The sequence below is a fragment of the Aspergillus udagawae genome (assembly GCF_001078395.1).
Source record: "Aspergillus udagawae IFM 46973 DNA, scaffold_2, whole genome shotgun sequence".
Classification (NCBI taxonomy): domain Eukaryota; kingdom Fungi; phylum Ascomycota; class Eurotiomycetes; order Eurotiales; family Aspergillaceae; genus Aspergillus; species Aspergillus udagawae.
Genome location: NW_025091265.1, coordinates 2,899,943 through 2,920,515, shown reverse-complemented (window position 1 = coordinate 2,920,515; position 20,573 = coordinate 2,899,943). Strand labels below are relative to the sequence as shown.

The following is a 20,573-nucleotide window of genomic DNA, read 5'->3' as shown; positions in this document are numbered from 1 at the left end:
AAGATGTTGTTGGTGGCTTGTTATAGCGGTAGCAATAGATGTTGTATGTGCTTGTTGGTGTTGCACTGCCTGAACCCACAGAGAGATTGGGGGTTGTGGAAGAGATGTTGGAAGATTATATCAATGGTCGACTGTTAAGGAAGAGAGCTGTCTTGAAGAAGAGAAAATATATCCAAAATAATATAACAAAAAACACAGAAGGAAAAATGAATAGCAGAAAGAGCCCACGCAAACTAGAAGACGAAATGGAGATGAAGGGAGGTAAGTATAAGGGGAAGAGGGGATACGATTTATGATGATCAGAGAAGGCGATAGGGGACGGCGGAGAGGCGAAAATAATAATAATGGAAAAAGGAAAAAAGTAATAATCCAGATGTTAAATAATGATCAATAATAATGCACTAGCATAGCAGCGCTAAACGTGTGGAAATAACACTTATTTAGATATGAGCACGGAGTGGACAGGCTCAGGCTCAGGCTACAAGCTACAAGCTACAGGCCTCGTGGCCTGGACAATGTTATGGGTCAATAGTCAGTTAGTCACAGAGTAATAGTGGCCACCATCCTTCCCCTAAGAGAAATGGAATCTTCGATCCAACAGCCAAAGCCCACCCGTAACCAACCACCGCCGCTAAGTTTAGATAACGACTAATAATAATCCTAGATAGTCGCAGGCGATGTGTTAGCTGGAGCAAAATACGACAAGAGGAAAAGGCAAAATAAATCGACCAACGTAATGGGGCAGTTACATTAAGCGCAGGGCAAACAGTGAGCGTGGATTGGAAGAGGTGACCTGAGATGTGGGGATTCGCCCCCACCAGACTAAATATGTATGATGCTTACACTAGGCGGTTTAGGGTCCAGCTTCAGGAAGGCAAGGAAGGGGGCGGGAGCAATCAGGGAGCAATCAGTCTACTACTAATCTTGGTGCTGAGTAGGGGGAGTACGTAGGTAGTCTAAACAGGTAACTATCAGCTTGAGCACTGGAACCGACCAGTCCGCGTGTCTCCAGCACCGACAGAAGGCAAATCTGGTTCTTGGAATCATCCAGCCGAGAAGGACTGCACTGCTTATCATAGTTCAACTCTAAGTCAGTCCAACGAGCTACAATAGGTAAATTAGACTAGTAGCATTTTCAAGTTTCAAGATCCAGGTTCTGAGGCACAGGTGCTACGAAACAATTGCTGGGGAGGCAAAAACTTGTGTCTCAAATGTGCGCAAGTGCGTGGAGAGACACCAAGAGATCCCGCTCCGAACGATGATGTCCTCAAGCGTCACAAGGCCATAACTGATTCTCTCTGCCATATCGTTTTTAGCTCTTATTAGATAGACTTGTAGGTACGTACCTAGTTGGGAGATGGCTGCACCTATCAAGTCCGAGATGCTCCCATGATAGGTTGAGACCAGAGAGGCTAGCCTCCGTCTGGATCCGAATGATGGCGACAACACCGGTTGCCGTGGCTGTACAAACTCCAGAACCACAGAAAGGACTCGATCCGCAGATCCTTTTGATTATTTGCTGTTTGGCCTAGTAAATCCTGATGGAGGCGGTGAACGGTGTGACAGGTACACCTAAGCTATGCAGATTAGTCCCACCCATACCTACCTGCAGTGGCGCAGTTCCATCATTGGCTGAATACGGAACCCCATGGATGATGCATCCGCGCTGGGTGTTGTGATTGGAGCATCTTCCAGCAGGATGGCGATGGTAATGGAACGCCCTGTTGCCTTGTCTTTTTTTTGCAAGTCATACGCAGGAGTGTTCCTTAGGCGCCACTACTGGCCAGCTTTACCTACGAACAGAGCCTTGGCGATTGTCTCAAGGATTAAGCCTCATGGATCAATGGTAATCTCATTGCCCTGGAGTCTGGAACTTCGAATAGGAGATATTCGTAAGGTGAGAATGGGGTTGACCCACTATTTCCGTTCATGATGATGAAGACCATACCCATGGCCTTATTTGATGATCCTGCTGTTGCGGCTGCAGCCTAGATGGCTATGAGATACTCTTTTTGTGCATATACATCAACTTGGATGTACTACTCAAGTACTACAGTGTACGAACTTGCGGTGTTTGCCAGCTCAATTCCCCACAGTCACGGTCGAGATTGAAGACTGGACTCTGTTGACCTGGTCTAGAGTCACTTACGATTTGCCAGTCAATCAAGATGGAAACTAGCGGAGTGAGAAAGGAGAGATACCAAATCAGTAACCCCCCCAAAAGCAAAACAAGTCAGATCCAGCCACTGGGGGCCGCCCATGAATCACCACTCAAGCCAAGCAGGCATGTCCTCCTCCCCGGCAGAGATATTCCGGACTCGGATATGATATGCGCTCGCAATAAGAGGACAATTACACAATTAGCTGGTTGAATCTCGTGGTGGCCAATTCTGAAGTCATTGACGGACAGACACAGTAGGTAGTGGAATGATGATGAACGAGACTATGGACTATCTAGGTGACAATCAAACCTTCCACACACCGTCTTTCTCCTTCCCGATCAACGAGGAAGAAAGTCTAAGACCCCAACATGCTGAAACCTTGTTCCTCCTGGTTGGTTCGAGTGGACAGAGCACCAGAACTGTAGCTGGGTAGGTAATAATGGCAAAGTGAGGCAATCATGGAGGGCCGCCTTGACCAATGATTAGCCCAGTTCGTCCGTTTCGAGAACGCCCAACCCCAGCGAATGACAGCAACGAGAGTTGATGATTGGCTCTTTTGTTGCCACGTTTGCTGTCCGTGAGTTGCTGGTGGAGACGCCCAGATCGGAGGAGTGGAGCATATTGGCTGTGCTTATGCTACACACCGAGTATTGATCCACCTGGTCGCATAACTTGTCAAAGCAAGGCGTCCATTCCGTGTCTGACAGTCTGCACGGAATATGGAAGGATCAATGCCTTGTACAGAGTACAGACTACGGAGTGTTAAAAGCACCTGGTGCACAATGTTCCCCTCATTGGGACCAGGGCACATACCGCGCCACAAACGGGACGACATATGAGCACCACCTTTGTGGGCAGCGTAGGAGTGTTGGTTGCCAGGAGCCTACAGCCTACCTGACGGCTTGGGGCCGATACTAATGCGTTGGGTCTACCCTGGTCGATGTAGGCTCGTGTGACAGGTCTTGAAGCATCTGGTGCAACGGGCTTACTACTTTTTCGACTCCCACGTAGGAACTGGTTTCCCTGGTTTCCACTGGCTATCAGAGTATTCAGTATATCAATTACACCTGTCTGGCGTCTTCTCATCAACGAGAAGGTCCAACTACATACCCAGGACGCACACCTGCCGAAAGTTGGAAAAGGGATGTTAAGAGAAAAGAAAGGACGCAAGGCTCTCAATAAGTAAAAGAAGGAAACTAGAGAAGAGACGAGGAGTGGAGAGTGAAATGAAGCAACACTGTTTTAAAGGAAGAAGGGAAAAAGATCTGTACCGTTATTGTCATTAATAGATGGGGTGCTCTTCACAGCCAGACAATCTGATACATATTAGAATCAACTATTCCCAGCCACCATCCTATCAGTACAGAGCAACGATGTACCCCAGACGATCATGCATCCCACTCTACTCTGTGCATGCATACCTATCTCATACCCCGTAGTGTCCGTCATGTAGGCCTAGGAACAATGGCCTAAGTACCTACATACTGAGTAAGATTCCCTAAAAGCCAACACCACCAAACCAGCAGCAAGGGCTAGATAGAATATCACCAGTCCTAACTCAACCCGCTGTCTAACTGATCATCTTCATACTCGGCAATGGAGGCTACAGCGTCATCATCCCCGCAAACCCACTGCATCCATCTGCTAGTGTATATACTCTGAGTATATTTATTCTCCGCGCTGTGTACTGTGTGGTTTGCTAAGTATACCACTGCTTTGTCTCCACTGTAAACGGCCGTCAGACGTCATTGTCTGTTACACTTTTTTCCAATATTGACACCCTTCATCAACTACTGCTTAGAAAGTACAATAGGTATTGTGATGGACAATGTGCCGTGTGGATCGACCCTTCGATTGTCTGTGGTGTCTGATGCTTGATGCTCTACGCCCGTGGTTTGCCACCGCCCTTCGATATCAATGTCCAATGTCATCATCATTCCTCCGATGCCTCCCCAAATCGGATGGAATTCATCTTGCCCTCGCCCGTCCTGGACAGCGACAGGTAGCCATGCTCCGTGGTTTGCCAGCCTATCCTATCCTCATGATCTACATATTTTTGTCGAGTTTTGTGGCCAAATGTATTGGCAATCAGTGGCAATGGCCAAAGACCATGGTGCTGCCCGATCGTCATCTAGGGTTGAACCAATTCCCGCCTCGTAAGTCGTAACGGCTATCAAACCTACTCTGTTGATTGATCGTTCGATCATACTACTCTCATTCGATGATCAGGATGATCGGGATACTCAATTCAATGCGCATGCCTGAATAAAAGCCTACTGACGCCAATTTCATGCCAGAAAATACCGCGTAGTATATACAATCACGTAATAGTATGTCGCAGTTGTGACACCCCCCAAAGCCGCAGCCTATGCCTTGGGCCGCGCAATGAACGGATGCCTCAACGCTTCAGCCGGCGTGCACCGCTTCTCCGGGTTGAGACTCAGGCAGCGGTCCAACAGATCCATGAACAGCGCCAATTCTTTTGCCTCACCATCCGTCATTCCTTTGGCGTTTTTGCCCATCAGCCTGGTCCTGAGGTCACGCGTGGGTTTCTTGAAATCGAGGACTTTCGTAACCAGACGTCCTGTAATCTTATCCTCTTCCGTGCTGTGGAAATTGAGCATATCATCAAAGTGCTGGTGGGTCAGCGACCCTTTCCGGAGAAGCTTGGGAGGGTATTTGCCACGACATTCCATGATCGAGCGTAACATCTGGTTATTATTTCGGCCGGTGAACAAGATCTTGCCTGTGTAAAGTTCAAAGAGCGTACACCCTATCGACCAAACATCAATTGCATGGTCGTACGGAATCCCTAGGATGATTTCCGGGGCCCTGTAGAATCGACTAACTAGATACGGCGTGATTTCGTTCTCCGTCGCCGGTGACGCCGATCCCAGGTCACACACTTTGAGCACGTTACGCTGCTCATTCACGAGCAGGTTGTCGGGCTTCAAATCGGCATGAAGGATATTGCACTTTCGAAGCAGACTGAGTCCAAGGAAGATCTGCTGTGCATACGCTCGGATGGCGCGTAGGTTCAAGCCCACGTCCCGTCCGAATTTCTTCAAGACCTCTCGTAGGTTCATGCTGAGATTCTCAAAGACCATGCACAGATGACCCTTGTGGTCGAAATGTCGTTCAAAGCGGATGACATGCTTCTTATCCTCCGGGTCGGCCTCGCGAAGCTGCTCCAAGATGCCAATTTCCTTCAATCCCGCTTTCCTCATGGTGTCGTTCTGGCGGATAATCTTGATCGCAACAAGGCCGCCGGTTTTGGCGTCTGTTGCGCGAACGACGGATGAAAACATTCCCTTGCCCAAATTCTGCTGCACATGATATCGTCCATTGATCAACTCACCCAGCCGGACATTATAGTACCCTTCTGGATCGTCCCAGTTATCCATCATGCTGATATCGAGCTCTTGAGGCTGAGGCACCGGCACGGCCGAGGCATGTGTTGGTTGAGTAGTTTCCTCCTTATCTTCCGCGAACATGTCATCGTCGTCCTCTGCGAACATATCATAAGGATCTTTCGCTTTGGTTTTGGGTGGTTGGACTTGAGGGGCATCTGGCATCAGAACATCCTGCTTGGCGGTCTGCGTTTCGTCGTAGCGAGCCGACGAAACGTCTCCGTTGGAGTCTCCTTCGTCATGCTTCTGTCTTTCTGCTTTCATGTCAATGGTCGGATCGTAATCCGCCGCAGATGGCTCATCTTTATCTGCACCGTCCGTAGGTGCATCGTGATTAGCTATATCAGCATCGTTTCCAAACTCTGGGAAAGAATCACCGGCGCTATCGTTGGGTGCTTCGGAAGCCGACCGTTGTGGAGAGACTATTGATAAACCAGGATTAGTTCAACAATTTTCAAACTATTCCACGACTCTATGAGAGTAGGCGGAGAAAAACTCACCTGAAGCAGCATTACTAGAACGCATCGCATCCAAGCTCGGAGTCGGCGTTGATGAATCCGTATCAGCACCAATATGTGCTTGCAGACGCAGAGGCGTTGCTTGACCTCTATACTTTGCCTTGATAGCTTCGCGTCGCCTGCGGCGAGCTTCTAACCGAGCTGCCTCATCGAGCGTCTCAGCAGGTTCTTCTGCAGTGGCTTGACTTTCCTGCACTGCGAGCGTAGTTGCACTGGAGTCCGAGTCAGCGATGCATGGATCTCAAAAAAGAAAGGGAAACTATACCTGTCTCCAATGCGTGAGGAAGGGTGAGAAGGAACCTGCTGCACCTGATTCTTTCGAACTTCAGCATCTTGTCTAGAATCTTGAGCGACGATCGGAGGGTTCCCTCGTTCGCTCACTAACTGTTCAGTAGATGACCTCCGTCTTCCAGTATCCTGGGATGCCACGCTGCCCTCTCTATGGGAATCCCATTCGTCGCCCGAGTACTGTTTGGGTTTTCGTATTTCCCGGTACGGTGATCGGCTTCGCGTCCGGGGTCGCTTATCCCCACGTCGATCATAGTCGTCCGTGTACCGGAGACCACCACCGTAATTATCGTCTCGGTCATAATCGTGGTAAGGCCTAGAGCGTACGAGGGAAACAGGGCCTCGATTAAACTGTCTGTCATCGTTATGTCTGGGGCCTCCGCGTCGAGATGGTTCGTGTCGATAACGCCTCTCGTGATAGTCATCCTCGCGTCGACGTTTCTGCCCTCGGTAGTCTCGGTAGGGCGAGCGAGAGCGGGATCGCGACCGCGAACGCGACCAAGTCCTCGTCCTGGACCTCCGTCGGCGCGGCGATCTGCTTACAGATGCTGGAGACCTGAGGGCGGACGATGTACTGACTCTGGTTTGACGGTCAACGCTGGTGCCATTAAGAGGAAGCTGCGACGTAGTTGCCTTCGTCTCTGAGCCTGATTCGATGATCTCACCCTCAGAAGGGGTCGATGGAGACCTCGACCTACGTGACGCCATTACAAGAATGGAGCGCGCACGGGATTTTCAATATTTCAAAGGGCCTGAGAATTTGATCGTGGCTATCACGCGCAGCTTCAAAGAGAAGAGGAACAGAACTCCGGTTAGCAAGTTGCTCCAAACAATCAGTTAATGGAGAGAGTGTATTGAGAAAGTCCAACCGGCTAGTGATGCCACGGCCTTTGCCAACTTGACTACCGTTTCGCACGAAGCATGCGCCTTCTTAAAGTCTCGCTTCAACAACACTCGGAGTTCTTAGATTCAAGCTGAAGTGAAGGGGAAGTTTAATAGCTTCTAAGGATGAGAAAAGAACTTTGAAGAGATGAACAAGAGAGGACGAGACAGGAACAGGACATGACGGAGAAGTCTCAGTTGTTCCCTGGCGGCAGGCGGTGACTGACGACCCAAGGTTTTCCCCTTGGCTTTCTTGCTCGGGCGCTAGTGCCACCCCGCCCGCTGATAAGCATCTTTTTTCCTCTCTTTTTCTTTATATTTTTTATCCGCTAATTTCCCCACGTCGCAGCCATATCTGTCCTTCATCTCGTTCTAGCGACTATTTTCATCTATTTCTCATTCTAAGACATTCTACACAATGGGTGGTTCAAGCAGAGAAGGTATGCCGTCGCTCCCCTGTGGACGATACAGTCATCTAACTCATTTGCTTCCCAGGCGGCAAGGCCAAACCCTTGAAGGCGGCCAAGAAGGAGAAGAAGGACCTCGATGAGGATGATCTGGCCTTCAAGGAGAGGCAGAGAGCCGGTATGTCGTCCTCTTGTGTTCGTTGATGCGAACTGGGCCAGCGCATTTGCTAACTGTTGTTGATGGACAATAGAGGCCAAGGCGAAGAAGGAATTGTTGGAAAAGGCGAAAGGCAAAGGCCCACTGAATACTGGGCAGCAGGGTATCAAGAAATCGGGAAAGAAATAAATTGTTTCTCAAATGATCTGCGAATCAACGTTATGATATGCAACGAGCCATGATGATCTACGACCGCACCAGTGGCGCGCATCCATGTTGGCATTGATTATGCAACTTTTATTACCCGAGCATATTCACTTCTTGAGAGATAATCATTTCAAATCAATGCTTGTCCATAATAGTGAAAGAAGCGCTCATCATTTGCTTTAATCAGCAGAATGAATGCCGATCCATAGCGCACAGGGAAAATACGACACCTGAACTTGGAGATCAGAAATTCTCATTAGTACGGAAGGGGTATCACTGGCGTCCTTTTGAATAATTGCAGGATAAATCTGAATGATCTGCCAGCAGTGTAACAGTAACGCGAAGAGCGAATTTCCCGACTTTGAGTCGCGCCAATAAAAAGGGTATTCACAGAACAGAAAGGGGGTATGGCTCAACCAACACACATTCAGAGGCGGTGTACTGGAAATCAAAAGGAAACAAATCAGACAAGGCGACACTTTACCAACGAAAGTCGAATCATAACAGTCGAACGCAGAAATTCGAACCCGAAATTGACTGGAAAAAAAGGCTTTCCTTCAGCTGGTCACCCGCTTTACCCATAAACCGCTGTCTCCACCATACAAGTCTTGCTCGTCGCGTTTCTTCCAAAGTCTGAATAGTTTCATGCCGATCTCATGCTCCTCTCTCTTGATATCGGCTAATTCGTTGTTGAGGCTGCTGACAGTCTTCTTGACCTCATCCCGGGCAGCCATGTCGTAGGCAATGGAGCTAGGCTGGATGACCTGGGTCAGTTCGTGAATTATTGTGTTAATGTTTGCCCTACGGCGTGCGAGGTTGTCCCTCCTTGCTTCCAGCATCTCGATACGGTTTTGAGCTTGTTGTTCTGGTGGACACGGGGGGAGGTCCTTGCCATTGTCAGCCTGGGAAGGGGTTGGCTTCCTTGTTGGCTTCTTCCCCGGAGCCGCGGCACTGGGGATAGGTCTTTTGCGGGACATAATTGAGTGTGCGTTTTCTGTGGACTGGGAAGCCGCATCGACGCTCTCACGACGGCTAGGTGTAGGGCTATCGCTCTCCGTTGTGGCGCAGGTGGTTGCACTGAAGCGACTGACGGGTGCATGAGCCTGGTCTCCGGTGGACAGCTTCAACTCAGCGAGGGTGGCTTCCAGAGTGGGCCCTGGAATTTCGATACGGGGTGGAACATCGCTTGCCGCACTGAAGGAAGGTATCGGTTTCTTCGCAATTGATGGTTGCTGGCGACTTTTGCTAGGCTGGCGTTTGTCCGGTCCCAGGGTATTATCTGGGCCTCCGGTAATTGTTGTGACTACCGACGGGACGAAACCGAGGTATGAATAGTCTGGGGATGCAGGGTCGTTTTCCTTTGATCGATCGTTGCGATCGTTATTCTTTGATTGTTGGACACGTGATGACGATCTCTCTCTTGGCTTCTCCTGGATCAGATTTATCATTGGAGATCGCCCACTTGGTCCCTTCCAAGGTTCACGCACTGCTAGAGAAAAGGGATTATCATTTTTTGACGATGACCGTTGCCGGCCCTCTGTGTCCTCTTCTCTTGAATGACCATTGCCCTTGATCCATCTGGAAGCGTTGCTTGATCCTGTGTGTTGTGATCCAAAGGAGATATCTATGGAATGGTTGGGTGCGAATTTATCTGAGTGGCTTGTGGTTGGTGCACCGGAGAAATCATCCCATCGTGTTGTGCGATTCTGACTTGAGAGACCTTGCGTCGAAGGTCTGTTGTCAGGTTGCCCAGAGCCCGCCCGCTTACGTGGGACTGGCAAATGGCTTGCGAACTTCGTGATGTTGTTTTCTCCGTTGGACGTCTGATTTGTCTCAATCTCGAGAGAAGAGACACGTGAGCTACCTCGACTGTGATATGCACGACCAATAGAAAGGGGCGAGTCCGGAGGTGAAATCTCTACACTTAGGTTTTCTGAGGTAGTTTCGGGGTCTTGGTAAAACCTGCCATCGTTCTGATGGTCCCAGGTGACTGAACGCTGGCGACTGTGGTCGAAAGTGTCCCGAGAATAAATGGACGAGGTAACACGACGACCTAGTTCTGATCTATTCGCAGAAGAGGTCGAGTCCGAGGGATACCTGTGATTGTCAGCAGACGCCCCGCCAACCTGACAGCCACTTGCAATTTACACTTACTGTGGTATGAATGGTAGGCCTTTGGGCAGTTTCTCGCCTGTTCGAGCACCGGAACCCGAAGACTGACACGCGTTATCAACTGAAGATTTCTTGACCAACTTGGGGGTCTCAATTACTGGTTTCCGCGAGCGATGAAATGACACCTTCCCCCACATTCTGACCGAAGTTTAAGTATCCTGACTGATAGTCCGATGGTTAGTGTTCTCCCCGAAGTAGGTATGATTCAGGAGACTCGCTTAGGTGAATCAGAGAAACACGAGAGAGCAGGGGTATTCACTATGACATACCTCTTATCTACAAAGCGAGAGAACAAGGAATGAAGGCAACCAGCTTAGGGGAGGTAATCAGCCTGGTTTGACCGTACGCATTGACATGCCCGCATGTCACCAAATGAAAAAGGAGTCAATGCAGCTGGAGAAGGCTCGAGCAACTCCAATCAAGCTGACTGGGAATGGAGTGTATCCAAGGAAATGCAAAGGAAGAAAGCAAGGAGTGACACAATATGAGAGAGCCCGAAAGAAAGACTGAGGGCGTGATCAGTCAAACCAATAAAAGGAAAGGATAGAAAGATAGAAAGAAAGAAAGAAAGAAAGAAACCTGACAACAACGTGCTGCTGAACACGGCCAACAGAAGCCCTCCACGGATGATGAAAGCAAGCAATGAATCAATCAATCAAAACAATAGAAGATGAAAAGAAGAAGTTGGTGGCAGAGTGAGCATGACAGCACTGAGCGCATGCTTCTCTGTCGGCACTAAAGTAAGATGACCCTGTTTCAGATTTCCGTTGTAGTTTAGTCTAACTTGGCTGTGAGCCTGTGACAATAATAACTCCGTAGTTAATTTCGATGTGGTTATTATTAGGACCATCTAAGGGAGTAGAGCCCAGAGGAGCAAGCTACCTAGGACACAAGTAATTCAGGAGTAACTCAGCTAAGACCCTTATCTACAAAGTCCAAGCTTTAATAGAAATACATCCGACTAGTGAAGTTAAGAATAACTAGCATCTCAATTCAACAACGAACTGTCTATCAAAATATCAAAGTTAGGGACATTGCTTCCTCAAAAGTTAGGCCGCCACAGCTGGTGTGTAATATTTAAGCCTGCCGATACCTTACCGAACTAGGTAATCTCCGCAAATTCCACGGTCGGAAGCCGAAGTTGACATCCGTCATGACGGCTTACTCTCGACTTCTGGACTCCATATCATCATCGTCATCACCATCCCGTCTCTACGTCGACTAGAGCCGTCTTGGAGTCAACCCAGAACTCAGCTAGTCGCTTTCTACACTTTAAAATGGCTTCAGCAGGTATTCCTCCTCGTCGAAACTTGGATAGAACCAAATGCTTACCACTTGCCAGGAGATGGTGCGGTTCCCCCGCCCGCGGAAGTGTACGTTCCTGCCTTAGCACCTCTCAAGAAGCCCTAAACATGAACATGGCTGACGTCTCCATCGGTCAAGAATGTCAATCGCGACCCCCATTAACCTCATCCTCCTGTCTCTCTTCGCAATTCTGGTCTACATGCAACTTCGGCCCAAGGCACCCGTCACCCTCCCGCAAGCTCCCCCACCCGTCGTCTTCCGCACTTTCACACCAACAACTCTCCTCGAGTACAATGGCGAAGGCGATAAACCCGTCTACCTTGCCGTCCGTGGACGAGTCTTCGACGTGACCCCAGGCAAGAACTTCTACGGCCCTGTATGCCTGCGCCTTAGACCTTGATATCTCAAGACCAATCAACTGATACTCGTTGTCTACTCCAGGGCGGACCATACGAGAACTTTGCCGGTCGCGACGCATCGCGTGGTTTGGCGCACCAGAGCTTCGATGTCGAGATGCTCACTAAAGATCTAAAGGGTCCGCTGGACGACCTCAAGGATCTCGAGGAGGAGCAGTTGGAGAACCTTCAGTCCTGGGAGGAGCGGTTCCTGGAGAAGTATCTTGTTGTGGGTAAGTTAGTTGCAGAGGGTGATCCAGAGGCGCCAAAGTCGTGAACGGTGTCCATCACTATTGTAGCAACTTTACGAGGAACGTGTCCGGCTGCGCATTTACCCTCTGTCTGGCGAGTTACCGCGTCGGGCTGTTGACAGGACGATACGAAGCGGAGTACCAATAAAAAGAAGCGTTAGGATTTCATGATCATGTCTAGAAAAGGATCTTCGTGTCATGATATACGAAGAATGTCTGTTAAATCACTTTTCTCCCTTCAGCTGGCAGATGCCCCCATCAAAAGCAAATGATTTATGGGACCAGAGGCAGTTGAACAAAAAACATCGGTCTACATAGTCTTTCAATAACTTTTCCTTGTTATTAGACTAAACATTGCATGGTAATTGTGACATTGCAAAAGATGGCCGCAAAGACTATTTCGGAATCATCGTGACTTCCATAAAAACAAGACTAACCTAAGAAAAGCCTCCAGTCCAATCCCGTCCTGCAAACCTCATTAATGAAAGTAAAATACAATCATCATTCGTTAAGAAATCTAGAGTTCCGAGCGGATCTTCTCGGCGCCCTCTGAAGCCTTCGCCTTCGCCTTCTCGGCGGCCTCCTGGCCTTGAGCTCGGCCACTCGAGGCTCCAATCTTCAGCTGGTCCATCGCCCATTGGGACCATTCCTGAAGCTTGGAGTAAAGGATACCCTGTGGGCTAGTGGTTCCGTATCGGAAGTATTGGGCATGACGTCTGGCTGCGGCGCGCAGCTCGTTGACACTAGAACCTTGGTAGGTGGGAATGCCATAGGAATCAAGATATGCCTTGAGCTCGGAGCGGGACCAGGTGTCAAACGTCGTGTCCTTGGCTGCGGCAGTGGCTTGAGCCATGTAAGAGGTGGCAGATGCCAGGTTTGCTCCTCCAGCCTTGGAGGCTTTGGCGTATGCCTCCTGAGCCTGCTTCATGAGCTCATCGCGGGTGATGTCCGCGCGGTGAGCAGCCTTGGCGTTCATGGAAGACAGGTATTTCCTACGAGCGAAGTCAGAAAAATGTGATTTGGCACGGACAAAGGGGTTCTCCTTACTTCAACTGGTCAGTGTTCCAGGTGTCAAAGGTCCAGGCAGTCCATCCGGTTGCGGCCTTGTGCTTGTTCAGTCTGACCTTGGCAAGAAGCTCGTCGCGCTTGCTCGACTGAGGAACAGGAACTCCGCGTGCATCCAAGTAGGCCTTCAGACGAGAGTCTGACCATGTCTCAACAGCCGCATCGAACGCATCCTGGGCCTTCAAATTGGCTTGATCGGTTGCGCGGGTGTATTGGTTGCCAGCCTTGGACGTAGCAGCGCCGATCAAGCTTGTCGCGGACTCGGAAGCGGTCTTGGAAGCAACGGAGGCCTGACTCACAAGAGAGGCACGGTGCTTTCTGGCTAAAGCAATAAGCTCATTACGCTTCGAGCCCTGGGGCACCTTGACGTTGTGCTCATCAAGGAACTTCTTCAAGTCGGAGTCGGACCAAGCATTGAACAATGCCTCACTCAAGCTCGACTGCGCAGCTTCGGCTGATTTGGTGGCGGAGGCCGCGATGCTGCGCGCCTGCAGACTGGCTAGTCTGGCATTGCGACGAACAGTTGCGATAAGCTTGTCCCTGGTTGTTGGCTGAGGCACAGGCCAACCACGCTCATCCAGCCACTCCTTCAGATCGGACTCAGTCCAGTGCTCGTAAAGCCAGTTACCGGGGTAGTGCGCAGTCTCGCCAACTTTTTTGGCGATGGCCTCGTAGTTTTCACGAGCAGCCTTCAGGAGCACGTCACGCTTGCGAGGTTGAGGAACAGGAACGCCATGGCGATCAAGGAATGCCTTGAGATGAGAGTCTGACCAACTATGGGTGTGTTAGCAGAGTTGTTGCAATCATACGTCAACAACGCAGATTACTCACGTATCAAAAATCCATTCTTTGGCATGATGCCACTGGTCAGCGCTATTATCGGCTGCATGTCCCAGAGGCTTCTGAACTTTGGAGTCCCAGTTGGACTTAACCAAGTTTTCGAGATCTTTTCGGTCGGCCGGGGTGGGATAAGGGATGTCTGGATCATCGTCAGCCGCGTGTATGCTTAGGGTATCAACGAGGAAAATGCGAACCATGATCGGAGAGCCATCGTTCCAATTCAGTTTCGTGCCATTTGTTGTAAGCTAGAGTCATATGGTTAGCACGAGAGCCTTAGAAGGGCTGCTGAGATTAAAGGGAAATGGATTGCTTCAAACACACCTGCTTTGCTGAGCCAGTTGAACGCTCCGACCGCCTGCGTGGTCGCGAGGAAGAAGACTAGGCTGGAGCCTATATTGAGTCTCATCCTGAAGGTAGTTTCCTCTAATCACTCCTATATGATCGCGAATCTCAACTCGTATAGATCCTGTGTGGCGATGTTAATAAGAGGAAGCTCGTTGAAGCTCTATTTGAGGTGTGAATGAAGGTGGTGTCGCTTACAAGGGGGGTGACTGCTTGGGTACTTTCTTGAGGAAAAGAAACAATTAAAAAGTCACGTATATTTCGGGGATACCATGCACTTAAATGGTAAGAGAATTGAGGTTGAAAGAGAAACCGAGAGCGAGCAGATGTTGGCAATATGATGCATTTGGAGGAGATGATAGACGAGTGACGTAGGTGCTGCTGAGTGGTGGCCGGTTTCCATGCTTCTGTGTTGTGAGTTCAAGTACTGGCGTCATCGACAGAGCTTCCTCTGAGCTCTAGCCTCAATGAGCAACATATTATTGTTCTTGCAGAGGCTTTTGCTTTCTAGGACCCGCTTGGTTTGAAGACAGCCAGTATCCATCTAAATATACAAGATACTAAATATGCGGCAGATGCGCTCCGTAGATAGGCACTAGACTAAACACCCTACCTGACAGTAATACAGTTAAGCTACTCCGTAGGATCCCTTAGGCCGCCCAGCTACTGATTAAGTTAGCGTAGTCTGAAAAGCGGAGACCTCTTGTTATCGCATCCATGTTTAGCAGCTGTAAGGGACTCATCACCCTTCCTCTACACCAACAGATACCACCACTATCATGAACTTTTGATATTGGTCTGAGCAAGCAGGACTTAGGATGATTCTCTAGTCACTTTCTGATCACGAAATGCCCTCTTGATAGACTCGACTAGCAAGCTTACAGCTCTCCGAAGATAGCAACTAAGGAGATAAGCCTCCTGTTCACTTCACGTTCGGCTGAACTGCTATATAATACCTTCAACCGAAGAATTTGAGCCTGCTGCGTTCGCTCAATAAACATGGACACCCTCGATCTCGAATGCACCCATCTCACCTCACCAGACTATAAGAACTTTGTCCTGTCTATGTATGATCCCGAAGATGCTGCGCTGGTTCCTGTGACCTTCAACTAATGAACACAGTCTGATTATATTCGGGATTCTCCTGTCGTATCTCCCTCAGCATATTCGCATAATCAACCTCAGAAGCTCCTTCGGGATCTCGCCATATTTTATCCTACTGGGAACCACTTCAGGTACCTCGGCGTTCGCAAATGTTGCGACCCAACAACAGAGTTTACAGGATGTGGCATGCTGCAAGAACATCAATGGACTAGCTTGCTTCGGGGGACTACTCGGCATCTTCCAAGTCGGGACACAGTGGCTCTGCTTTGTTACCATGTCAGCTCACCTAATTGTCCGATAGCGTTCGTGTGGCTAATGCAAGATCGTTTACAGCCTGCTTCTATTCGTCATTTACTTCCCCCGAGCCACCTCTCCAACCTCGCCTACAGAATCAGAATCTTCGGCGAGGAATGGCCCAACATATAGAACAGCCTTGATTGTCAGCGGTATTTGTATCCTCCACGCCGTGGTAATGTTCATCACCTCCGTTGCAGTCGCAGTCAACCGACCATCTCAGCTTCAGGCATGGTCCAACTTCTCAGGGGTGGTCGCTGCCATCCTCGCTTCGATCCAGTACTTCCCTCAGATCTACACTACTTTGAAGTTGCGGTGTGTGGGTAGTCTGAGCATTCCCATGATGTGTATCCAAACTCCGGGAAGTCTTGTGTGGGCTGGCAGTCTAGCTGCACGACTGGGACCAAAGGGGTGGAGCACATGGGGCGTGTTGATTGTGACGGCGTGTTTACAAGGCACGCTCTTGGTACTGGCTATCTTTTTTGAATATTTTGGGCCCAACAAGCAGCGCAACCATCGCCATGGCAAAGATCTTCCCCCGAACGGTACTGGAGAAGGCTCAGAGGAAAGAGACCATGAGCAGCCATCTGAGGAAACGCCACTTCTCCGAGGTCAGTGATCTATTTAGCGCAGAATCGGCCGAGCTTTCGCATCAGGAACGGGTAACTTTCGGCTTGTTTTGCTTTAGATTTCCCCTAGACTGTATCCAGTTCAATCACTAGACCTTTCCCGAGGCTGCTGAGCAGCTCGAGCTGCATTTTGTTGAAACCACGAAGGAGAGACCGTATCAGCGAACCAATTCCATGTCTTTTAACATAGAAGAGTAGAAATTTCACCAACTATATTCATTTGACGAAACCGACGATAGAATAAATGCTTTCGGGTGCATGCAACATTTGGACTGCCGTTGTGCAGCATCCATTAGAAGACATGCCTTAACTTCTCTCGTATTCATTATCGTAATGTGACCATTTCCTTCCCGCCACCAGAAGTCTCACCCAGTGCCCTTCTGACCAACCCGCAATCCTTTCACATCAATTCCTTTACGCAGGGTAGATGATTCGGAACATGTCATTGAAGACATAGTAGCCATCACCCTCACGAAGAAGCTGGAAAGTCTGAGAGTAGCTCATGGGCTTCTGCTCCTCATCGACCTGTTTGATATCAGTACCACAACCATACCACAATGAACCAGACGGAAAAGGCCTAACGTACCAGCAGTCCACCAGTGACCATGACCATGATGCCGCCCTCCGTGTTCGAAGGTTGAGCATCGAAGGTCGCGATCTGGTGCTGGACCTTCTGGAAGGGAAGAGACTGTCGCAATATTAACCCTCTGCGCTATCACCGAATCTCACGAGAGGGGGAAACGAACCGTCAATTTCTCGATAATGTCTTTGACACCCTGGACCGAGGAGGTTTCGAAGGTAAGCATAGAGTGGTCACGCTATGTTTGTCCGTCGTGGTCAGTTTCCGGGGGATATTCAGTTTCGCAAAATGGCGACGGTGATGCGGTAATCATACGTAGAGACTGGCCAACGTCTGACGGTTGGTGTCGAAAGTCTGGTAGTAGAATTGCACGAACTGCTCTATTGATTGAGAGGGGGAAGGGTCAGAATCTCTTGGCCGTGTTTGTGCATCCGGGGTCAACTAAGGAACACGTACGTGCAATGCTCTGGAAGTCTAAGCATTTGTGATAAGTTAGTTCACATTTTCTCTTATTATATGCATTGTGAAGGATGGCGGTCGTGCATGCGGCTGGCCTCAACCGCTGTGGAGGGGTTAGGGAGGAGGGGCAGCAAAACACCAAGCAAAATAATAGCCATCAACAAAGGCATGACGCAGGTCAGGAATGTTGTGGGACAAGACTTACCGGCCATTTTGATGAATATACTCTACTTCAGAGCGGACGAAACCAAAAAGAGGAATAAGAAAGGGATTTTTGGTAGTCTGAGAAGAGACGGATCGCAAGTTGATATTTGAGTCCGAGAGGGGAGAGGTGTGGGCCCTGAACCGTGAGGCTTGGAGCGTCTTTTTATCGCCCGCCGATAAATGTTCCTGCCTGAACATCACACTATATTACGGCCTTCTCTGCGCCGCTAAATGCTGCCTTTCCTGGGCTACGAACGAAATTTGCCTAAAAATGATACACAATATTTGGCAAGCCTACGAAAATAGTATGAATTGGACCCATCAATGATCGTCAATTCTACATAACAGTGCATCACTCCGTGTCGGAATCCGCAAACATGTCCTCTGCCTTCGGCCGTGGTTTTCGAGCTGGAGGCCCGGATTCGAGCTGAGATGGAGTTTCGGATTTGCTGGGCGCCTCTTCTTTCTGCTCGGTCTTCATGGCCGAATCCTCCTCCAGTGGCTCTCCATCCGGTGCTTCTTCTAGATCGCTGTCTTCCATAGGCTCTCCGTCTATATCACTCATAGGCTCTCCAGCCAGATCACCTCCTGCTGTTGAAGGAAGATGACTTTGGTCGATGTCCATTCTGCTCTGATCTGCTTGAGCAGGAGGACGCGAGGGGTCGAATTTGCCGGCTGTTTCGTCCTCCTCCAGAGTCTTCCAGCGACTCTTGCCCTTGAAAAACGCCACAGCAGCCCGATCCGCCTCCGCTTTCGCCTTCTCTTCCCTAAGTTCCTCTTCTGTAAGCGGCGGTTTCTCAAATACCTGAGAGAAGTGTTCCTGACTCGACTGCGGAAACACGCACCACCCTTCCCAGAGATGCAGCAGTGAGCCTACGCTTCTCTTCCATTTCTCAGCCCGTAACCGTCCCCAGTTTAGGTCTTTTTCGAGTCTACCTAGGTGCTCGAAGACCCGGTGGGTCTTTAATGCTGATTCAAAGAGCTGTCGATAGCGCCAAGCATGGCGCACACCGCTCGTGGCAGATGACGAAAGGATGTCCGAGACAAGGTAAAGCCCGACCAGCTTGGCGGAAGATGTATCCATGTTGCTTTTAGACGACGATGGGGCATCTTCACCCGAAGCGTCATTGGATTCATTTCTGGTGGCTTCCTGCCGAGCGAGACCCTTTTCAATCTCGCGGTCAGGATTGGCCCCAGTGTATGCAAAGGGGTTGATGATATTTTGGACAATCATCTCCACCACTTCCTCCGCGCCTGCGCCAGCATGTCCAATGGCAAATGCTGTAACACGCGCAACATCACCTTTCCGTAACTTCGCATGAGTGGTCGGGAGCCGAGCAAGGAGATGTGTGAGTTTGGCTTTCTGTAGCGGGTTCATGTAACCGAGTCCTTCGTTACCAGTACCAACTCCATCGGCTGGCGGAGCGCCCCCTAGGTGTCGTCTCTCATCCTCCCCGTCTGACATTTCTTCGTCGGACGAATTGTAATCCTCATCGGAAACAAACTCATCCATGCGTGTGGTATATTCAAACTTGATGCCCGTCTCCAGCGATACCCAACTTGGGCCACCCTCAAATAATAACGATGCATTGTGACTCCTACCGCGCCGAGCCTCTTTAGGATGGCTGTTAGTGAGTATATCCCATAGTTTCCAGCGATAGTACACTCCTCCGGCGCTTCTTGGATTCCACAGCCACGCCCACTTGTCATCTCTTTGGACCTCCGGCCGACTCATGAGTAGAGCCTCGAACTCTGGGCCGTAATTCAATAGGTTCTCCAAGGTCTTGTGTATCAACCTCAGCTGCTTCAGATCTGTAGGTGTTTTCACTTCCACCTGTGTGACGGGTCCACTGCGACCGAATGCTGCTCCATACGAGGTTGGGGGCGCGAAGCCACCACGGTGAGACCCAGGAGGAGGGGCACGATTCAAGCGGCCTCCATACTCGGGGGTAATGGTCTTCGCACCGAATGGAAGAGAGCTTGTTGACGACGGACCCACGGTGACCGGCATCGAGGAACTGATCGCGGCAGAGGAGAGATGCCGTGAAATCGAAAGATAGTATCCCCATCCTAGGTATTTGTTTTGTAGTGCACTGACGGTAGAGTCTATGTCCGAGGCAGCAGATTCATTCGCAAGAGTGACAATGGCGGAAATCGACTTGCGATCGGTCGGAGACTGGTTGGAGGGGCGGAGGATTTTCACGTTGTCGACAGATAACACCGATGGAATGAGCGATTTGATTGCGGAAGGAGAAGTTCCGGGAGGTAGTGAAGCCAGATAAAGCGTAGGCTTTGCCGCTGCTCTCTCGGCCTCTTTCGCATCGGCTGCCCTGTCCTCCTCGTCGTCTGAAGTGCGAAAAGCCGACGCAGCGGGGGACGATCCTGAACCGGTGTTGTCAAATCCTAAGATACCCTGCGCTGACTCTCTATTCCTCTGAAACGGCTGGAATCCTTCATGAGGACGTTTGCGAGATAGCGACGACGGGGGAGGTCCCAGAGTCCCCGGGCCGCTGCTTCTAGGACCTGAACTGGTAAAATGGCGTTTCGCAGGTCCACCTCCAAACGCGGCGCTTCTTCCTCCAAAGTTGTTGTTCGGTCTACTTCCGGTTGTGATCCGATCGGATAGATGAGAATCATCCTCAAACGATTTGACAAAATCCTCGTAAACAGCAGCTGTCTCTGCTTGCTCTCGGGCACGCTTGGCTTCGGCTTCGGCCTTTTGACGTTCGAAGAGAGATTTCTTAGGGAGGGCGGAGAGTTTGGCCGAGATATCTGGAAAAGCCTTGGACTTTGCGTCGTCCGGCATCGTGAAAGAGCCACGTATGCAGCAAATCACTTGTCGTGAGCTTCACGGTCAGTAGATGTAGCGTATCGTAGTTGCTCGCAAGTTGCAATCGTTAAA

At 49.9% G+C, this 20,573-nt stretch overlaps 8 protein-coding genes across 8 annotated transcripts; 3 read left to right on the top strand and 5 right to left on the bottom strand.

Moving 5' to 3' along the window:
* Positions 1–4,528: 4,528 nt before the first annotated feature.
* Aud_003346 (putative serine/threonine protein kinase (Prp4)) lies at positions 4,529–7,086 on the bottom strand (the record flags this gene model as incomplete). The annotated part of the gene is made up of 3 exons (XM_043288299.1): positions 4,529–5,994; positions 6,073–6,302; positions 6,356–7,086. The coding sequence occupies 3 exons, from the start codon at positions 7,084–7,086 to the stop codon at positions 4,529–4,531; spliced, it is 2,427 nt and encodes an 808-aa protein (XP_043144234.1).
* Positions 7,087–7,678: 592 nt separating this feature from the next.
* Positions 7,679–8,013, top strand: Aud_003345 (translation machinery-associated protein 7; the record flags this gene model as incomplete). Its single annotated transcript, XM_043288298.1, has 3 exons — positions 7,679–7,700; positions 7,756–7,845; positions 7,919–8,013. 3 exons carry the CDS (start codon positions 7,679–7,681, stop codon positions 8,011–8,013), a joined length of 207 nt encoding a protein of 68 aa, XP_043144233.1.
* Positions 8,014–8,588: 575 nt separating this feature from the next.
* On the bottom strand, positions 8,589–10,340 carry Aud_003344 (uncharacterized protein; the record flags this gene model as incomplete). The annotated part of the gene is made up of 2 exons (XM_043288297.1): positions 8,589–10,128; positions 10,186–10,340. 2 exons carry the CDS (start codon positions 10,338–10,340, stop codon positions 8,589–8,591), a joined length of 1,695 nt encoding a protein of 564 aa, XP_043144232.1.
* A 1,307-nt stretch (positions 10,341–11,647) lies between these two features.
* Aud_003343 (cytochrome b5-like heme/steroid binding domain-containing protein) lies at positions 11,648–12,180 on the top strand (the record flags this gene model as incomplete). The annotated part of the gene is made up of 2 exons (XM_043288296.1): positions 11,648–11,884; positions 11,950–12,180. The coding sequence occupies 2 exons, from the start codon at positions 11,648–11,650 to the stop codon at positions 12,178–12,180; spliced, it is 468 nt and encodes a 155-aa protein (XP_043144231.1).
* Positions 12,181–12,671: 491 nt separating this feature from the next.
* ish1 (double-strand break repair enhancer MSC1) lies at positions 12,672–14,465 on the bottom strand (the record flags this gene model as incomplete). Its single annotated transcript, XM_043288295.1, has 5 exons — positions 12,672–13,146; positions 13,202–13,993; positions 14,051–14,198; positions 14,254–14,304; positions 14,381–14,465. The coding sequence occupies 5 exons, from the start codon at positions 14,463–14,465 to the stop codon at positions 12,672–12,674; spliced, it is 1,551 nt and encodes a 516-aa protein (XP_043144230.1).
* A 935-nt stretch (positions 14,466–15,400) lies between these two features.
* On the top strand, positions 15,401–16,418 carry Aud_003341 (PQ-loop repeat-containing protein; the record flags this gene model as incomplete). Its single annotated transcript, XM_043288294.1, has 3 exons — positions 15,401–15,468; positions 15,524–15,781; positions 15,839–16,418. The coding sequence occupies 3 exons, from the start codon at positions 15,401–15,403 to the stop codon at positions 16,416–16,418; spliced, it is 906 nt and encodes a 301-aa protein (XP_043144229.1).
* A 424-nt stretch (positions 16,419–16,842) lies between these two features.
* On the bottom strand, positions 16,843–17,679 carry Aud_003340 (nuclear transport factor 2 family protein; the record flags this gene model as incomplete). Its single annotated transcript, XM_043288293.1, has 6 exons — positions 16,843–16,953; positions 17,015–17,116; positions 17,175–17,246; positions 17,324–17,388; positions 17,465–17,482; positions 17,673–17,679. The coding sequence occupies 6 exons, from the start codon at positions 17,677–17,679 to the stop codon at positions 16,843–16,845; spliced, it is 375 nt and encodes a 124-aa protein (XP_043144228.1).
* Positions 17,680–18,023: 344 nt separating this feature from the next.
* Aud_003339 (SWAP/Surp domain-containing protein) lies at positions 18,024–20,477 on the bottom strand (the record flags this gene model as incomplete). The annotated part of the gene is made up of 1 exon (XM_043288292.1): positions 18,024–20,477. The coding sequence occupies one exon, from the start codon at positions 20,475–20,477 to the stop codon at positions 18,024–18,026; it is 2,454 nt and encodes an 817-aa protein (XP_043144227.1).
* Positions 20,478–20,573: the final 96 nt, after the last annotated feature.